Raw genomic sequence first — 6,378 nt, forward strand, 5'->3', positions numbered from 1 at the left:
TATTTATTAAACATATATTTATAGTCTATAAATACATACTTTAAGTATATATATGTGTGTATATATACATATTTAATTGGTATAATAGGTGATTCCGATCTCTGCTAAGAATTTGGATTCAGATTTGTGGAGACTCCTCCCATACGGCATCAGGGTACGGTTGAAGATAGGAACCTGCTCTCTTATTCGTCCGTTTCCCATGGCATGGACACATATTGGGGTAAAAAGGTGTGAATTTCTGCTCATGGAGGCATAATAATTGAGCCAGAAAAGCCCCAGAATGATGTTCTCATACTCTTAAAGGGGCTGAGCCCAGTGTCCTAAAGAAAAGTGGTCCCAGGAAGATTCAGAGATGGAGAAACTCCTACCAAATGGGCTGGACACTTGATTTAGTCCTTTAGTCTTCCATGAATTAGCTTCTGTACACTTGTATGTTTAATTTTGGGATCACTTCTGGTGGGTGGATCCTTTCCAAATCGGGGATAGCGTTTCGAGCGTGAATTTCTGAGCTGGTTTGGAGGCAGTCGTGGAGAGAGGAGCGTTTTTCATAAATAAAACCTATGGGTTTAATCAAAAATGAGGGTATTTTTGTATATACAACATCCAAAGGTGCAAAAAGAATGGGATGGGGTTTCCATTCCACCGATGTCTTATTTAATGATTGACTCTGGGGGCAACTGTGCATTGTTTTATGTAAGTTAAAGGATAACAGAATATGTAATAATTCACCGTGGGCTGCGGGAAACCGCTGCTGCCGCTGCCAAGGATGTGTTCATGCAGCAGCAATGGGCTAAAATCTGGCTCTTTACAGCTTTTTACACTGCAGCAACTGCTTCTGTTGGAGCTGTGCATGGATGAAGACTAAAATAACACCCTTTTGCCACAGCTCAGCATCATTTATCGTTAGGGATTACGCTCCTGTGATGCAGCTTTTGCTGTAGATGAGCCTCGGGCTTTAAAATAGGTGGGAAAATGCCAAAATGAGTAAATTTATGGTGCTTTATGCACTGAAAATTGCAAATTTCAGGCTTGGATCAAGGATCCTGTAAGGTAAAAGGTGCCCATGGTGAAGGAGCTTTGTTGCTCTGGACTTGTTTCCAGTTGAGTGCTGGCACAGCAGCTTTTTTGGCGGAGATGCTGAGCTCTTAATGCCCTTGGGAAGATGATTTTCAACTCATTAGCATCTCATTAACAACGAAGGGACTTCCTCACTGCAAGGTGAGATCCCGGGTAGTCTGGTTTGAGCTGAAACCAAATGCATCCAGGTGAAGTGAGAGCAAAGGCGCTTAAAGCTTAAAAATGCAGAGTATTTTGTAGCCTGGGACTGCAGGAACAGCACAGATAAAGTGGGTGCTTTTTCTTTCATTAATTTTATATATAAGTTTATATGTTGAACCCTACTTCTTTTAAAAATACAGAATCTTTGGGTCGTTAAGGTTGGAAAAGACCTCAAAGATCGAGTCCAACTGTCAACCCAAGCCCACCATGGCCACTAAGCCATAGCCCCAAGTGCCAGAAATACCTGAGGATTAAATGAGAAAAGGACTTTCAGTGTGGTCATTAAGAAATCAATTAAAAAGCCTCAGCCCAAACCCTGAAGGGAGGTTGTGCTCCCAAACTGGAAATGACTGGGTCATTGATTTTTAAGCCAAGCACAGCTCTGCTATCCCAGCCCCGGGTTTCCATTTCTATGTTATTGTCATGAAAAATTCACCAGGTAAAAGTAATGAATAGTTCAATGTGCCTGTAAAACAAGAGTTAAAACCCCCAAAAACCTGATTTCTCCAACTTCATCTTCTTTTTCTCTTGCAGGGCAAGCCTGAAACCGTGCAGAAAGCCGGCTTTATCAAAGGACCGGTGTTCAAAGGCGTCGCTTCCAGCCGCTTTTTGCCCAAAGGCACCAAAACAAAGGTGAACCTTGAGGAGCAAGGAAGACAAAAGGTGTCTTTCAGCTTTAGTTTAACCAAGAAAACCTTACCGAATCGATTTCTGACTGGGCTGGGAAACGAGAAACAAAATGAAACTCCCAACTCCCCAGCGGTTCCCCTTCAGCCTGACTTTAACCCCAAAAGTAAAATGGACCTGGGGGATGCCGCTGGTTCAGCCGAGGAGTCTTCACCTCCGAAACCAAAGGTAGAATTGGGGAAAATCCATTTTAAAAAACATTTGCTCAGCGTCACGGCAAAACCGCCCCTGGCAACGCTGACGCTGCCGGCTGTGACATCGGTGACGGAACCGGTGACCTCGGCCGTGGATTTGTCCTCAACGCCACCACCTCCTCCCCCGCCTCCCCCTGCGCCGACGGTGTCACCAGCAGCGGCGATGCCAGTTCTTGCGGTGCCAGCGTCGCCGCAGCTGCCGGTAACACTGATGTCCACGCTGTTGCTTTCACCGCCCATGGAAGCCGACGTCCCCGCGTCGAAGGAGCCATGCCACGCGGTACCCAAGGAGGCTTTGGAGCCGGACGTCAGGCAGGACGCGGTATTGCGCAGCTCGGAGGGACGCGTGGCTCAAAACGCGCCCGAGCAGATGGAAATGACTCCGCAGAAGGAAGATTCCCATATTGGGAAAGAGGATGAGGTTTCCGACGGCTCGAAGGGGGCTCCCCTCTGCTCTCGGAGGCAGGGCTCGAAGAGGAAGTTTTCCCAATCCGACGGCACGCAGCTGGGCTCCGAGTCTGACGAAGATTCGGTGAGGACCTCCTCCAGCCAGCGGTCGCACGAGCTGAAGGTATCCAGTACGGAAAAGGAGAGAGACGCCAGGCGAAGCTCCACGTCCCTCAGAGGTGACGACCTGGGGAAGTCCTCCTCGCGCTCCTCCAAGTCGGACCGGGACGAGAAGTACTCGAGCTACTCCAAATCGGAAAGAGATTCGCGGTATTCGTCCTCTCGCTCTCGATCGGACAGAGAGAGAAGGCGAAGCCGATCTCATTCCCGCTCCCGATCCGATCGCAGCTCCCGAACCAGCTCTTCCTACTCGAGGTCGGAGCGGTCGCATTACTACGAGTCCGACCGTAGATACCACCGGAGCTCCCCGTACAGGGAAAGGTCGAGGTATTCCCGTTCGTACGCGGACAGCAGGGCGCGGGACAGCTCGGATTCGGAGGACGAGTACAGGAGGACACATTCCAGGTCGAGCGACTCGAGGCGGACGTCGTCCCACTCCTCCTCCTACCGAGACTCAAGGACTTCTTACTCCAAGTCGGACAGGGACAGCAAAGTGGAGTCGTCTCACGGTGACACGGAAAGGAGAGGAAGGTCTTCTTCGAAAGCAGATAGAGATTCAAAAAGGACTTCAGAAAGTGAAGTAACCAAAAGGTGCTCTCCCCTTGACGAGCTTGGCTATCGAAAGGGGACATCCCATTCTAAGCCCGACAGTAATGTGAATTCCTCCCGTTATAGGTCCACCCCTTCAAAGACCCCTGCACCAAAGCCTGATAAATTTAAGAGTTCTTTCTGTTGTACAGAATCGAGCGAGGAAATAAAGCAGCAGTCTAATTCTCTAGATTTAGAGACCTCTTGTCTAAAAAGCAATGAGCTCAAGGTGTCCGTTGCGAAAAAGCTGGAAAGGGAAAAGACGCTTTCTCCGTTAAATCAGCTCAACGATTCGCCCGCTTTTAAAAAGGCAGACGAGTCGAAGGCGGGTTTGGCGAACTCAGAGCCCGAGGAACCTGTGGGAAACGAACTCCACGACAGCGTTAAGGAGCAAGAAACTTTATTAAAGATAAAGCACGAGCAGTTAAGAGCGTGTTTTCCCGCGGAGCTGAGTGTAAATGGGTCCCTGGAGGGTAGGGCTGATGGTTTGGCCACTTCCAGTGCCTGCAAAGCGGAGGACGTTGCTGCGCCTTCTGACGACAGCCTGTGTCGATCCGAAGCGCTGCCTGTCGTGGAGATGAGTCCATCGTATCCGTTGCCGTCAAATGGGTTTGAGAGCACCTATGTGTCTCAAGAGCAAGAGCTGGATGATTTTCGGGTCCAGTCCAGCGAGTGCAACAGCCTGTTTAGGGAAGGGGATGCTCCGGTCCCGCAGCGGCAAGGGGAGGTCGTCACTTTGCCCGTCGTGAATGTAGATCATACTCAAGCTGTGCTTCAGAAGCTGGATGATGAGGCGACTCCGTGCGACAAAACCAAAGAAGCAGTTTTCTGCTACGTTTCAGACGATGCCGCCCCTGCTTTGTATCACTCGGAAGTGGAAATTGAAGCAGAACCGACGGATGTCAGCGTTACATCCGAAACTTTCCTGGACGTGCAGGTGGAGCCGCAGACGGTTACGTGCGGTTACGAGAGCACGGAGGATCACCCCTCGAAGTCGGTGGGTGATGATGAGCACTGTCACCCTTCCCAAAAAATCAGCCTGGCTGCAGAGAGCTCAAGCAGGGATTCCTCGCAGGATGGCGCTTCCCCGAGGCTCAGGTCGGAGCTTCCCGTGCCGGAGGAGCGCGTCTCGTCCAAATGGGACGTGCCGCCGCCGGATGGGCACCAGGAGCCGCTCCAGCATTCGGAGGTCGAAGAGGTGCTGGAGTCGGATACTCAACGCGTTGCTCTCGTCTTGGCAAAAAGCAAGCTGTCCTTCCAGGATGAGCATTCATACTATTCGGAGGTGCCGCTGGAGCACCGTGGCAGAGAGGAGGTGGTGGAAGAAAGCGCTGTTTCCACGGAGAGATTTGGGGCAGATGATTTGAGACATCCCTGTCCCGCTGTATCAGCTGAGACGGACGAAGGCAACGAGCCCTTGGTGGCTTCGGCTTTTCCGGACGCCTTGTTCCCTTCTTGTGACGTCATTGTCACTGCAGAAGAAACTGAAACGCTCACTCAAGCCCCGACGTGCGACAGCAGCGGCAACGCCGCCGAGTTCCTTCCTGCGGGCCACAGTTACTATGACACAGGTGACAGTGACAGCGAGGGAGGCAGTGATGACAGCGACACGGAAGACTCGGACTCTGACGACGGCACGCCGCGGAAACGGCTGCAGTCGGTGGTGGTGGTGCCCAAAAACTCGACCATAGCGATGGAGGAGAGTAGCCCCGGCTCCTCGCGGAGCAGCCAGGGCAACCGGCGCTTCTCTGACCACTGGGACGATGAGCGGCCGGAGCCCAGCAGGCCTTACTATGAGGAGAGACCGGAGAATATGGCGAGTAAAGGCGGACCGCAAGCAGAGAGTAGATGTTCTCCTAGAGGGATGGAGAAAAGCCCAGCGACTTCCACCGAGCTGGGCAGGAAGGAGACGGAGGAGCTGCGGCCGGATCCCTGCCAGCCGCAGAGTGATGGCGTTGACAGCACGAGCCAGGCCGACCTGGCGGCGGATTCCCAGCACAAACCCAACCCGGATGAGAGGATGGTGTTGAAGGAGCTGATGGCTGTTGGTAGACCTGTTGGCCGACAGGATGAGCAGCCGTTTTGTCTGCCGGAGAGTATCGAGGGTGCTGAAAAATCCTGCTACCAGATGAGCTCCTCCAAGCCGGACAGTAGGCAAGGGAATGGTGGGCTCAACCAGTCTGGCCTCGGGGACTTCTCCAGGCTGGATGGGTTTTGTACGGCTGAGGATGCGGGGAGTTTGAGCTGGGACTTTGCCCAAACGGAGAAGCCGAGTAGCACCTACCAGCAGCCCGATAGCAGCTTCGGGGTCTACTCAGGCTACGTTTACCAGCCGGGCTCGGGGGTTTACAGTGGCTCTCAGAGTTACTGGCAAGGCAACGGTTACTGGGACGCGAGATCTGCTCCCAGACCCTCTGCGGTGAGTTACGAACGCATCCAAGGGCAGGTACCGGATTCTCTAACGGAGGATCACGAGGAGTACGAAGAGGACGACCGTTGGGATCACGACTGCAAACCTCACTTTCCCAGCCCCTCCGATAAATGCCAAGCGCCCGGGCAGAAGGAAAAAGGCTCGGTGCAAGCACACGAAATCAGCAGCAATTCCACCAAGGAGCCACCGCCGGCTGGGGAGAAGAAGGAGGAGGCGAAGGTTTTGGAGAAAAACGACGCGAAAGAACGAGGTCCACCGAAAAAAAGACGCCCGGAGCTGGAGAGCGACTCAGAGAGCGACGTGGACTCCAGGGAGAAGAAGAAGGTGAAGCTGGAGGGCGAGCAAGCGGAGCCGGCGCCCCAGGACTCTTCCATGGTCGGGCACTTGTGTATCATGGACGACTTCCGAGACCCGCAGCGCTGGAAGGAGTTTGCCAAGCAAGGAAAGATGCCCTGTTACTTCGACCTTATCGAGGAGAATGTCTACTTGACGGAGAGGTAACGTTTCTCACCCCTTTTGTTTTTTGAGTGTCTGTAGCAATTTTAGATGTTAATTTACGTCGGAGATGTATTTGTTTTATGGCCAAGTTGGTATAATGTGGATGGAGATGGAGGGATGTCACGGTCCCTACAC

At 52.3% G+C, this 6,378-nt stretch overlaps 1 protein-coding gene across 1 annotated transcript; it reads left to right on the plus strand.

Moving 5' to 3' along the window:
• Positions 1-1,812: 1,812 nt before the first annotated feature.
• SETD2 (SET domain containing 2) lies at positions 1,813-6,246 on the plus strand (the record flags this gene model as incomplete). The annotated part of the gene is made up of 1 exon (XM_010189110.1): positions 1,813-6,246. A coding segment is annotated over one exon (4,434 nt), but the record flags the coding sequence as incomplete, so codon positions are not given.
• Positions 6,247-6,378: the final 132 nt, after the last annotated feature.

The sequence above is a fragment of the Mesitornis unicolor genome, unplaced genomic scaffold (genome assembly GCF_000695765.1).
Source record: "Mesitornis unicolor isolate BGI_N332 unplaced genomic scaffold, ASM69576v1 scaffold8547, whole genome shotgun sequence".
In the NCBI taxonomy this organism is placed as follows: Eukaryota; Metazoa; Chordata; class Aves; order Mesitornithiformes; family Mesitornithidae; genus Mesitornis; species Mesitornis unicolor.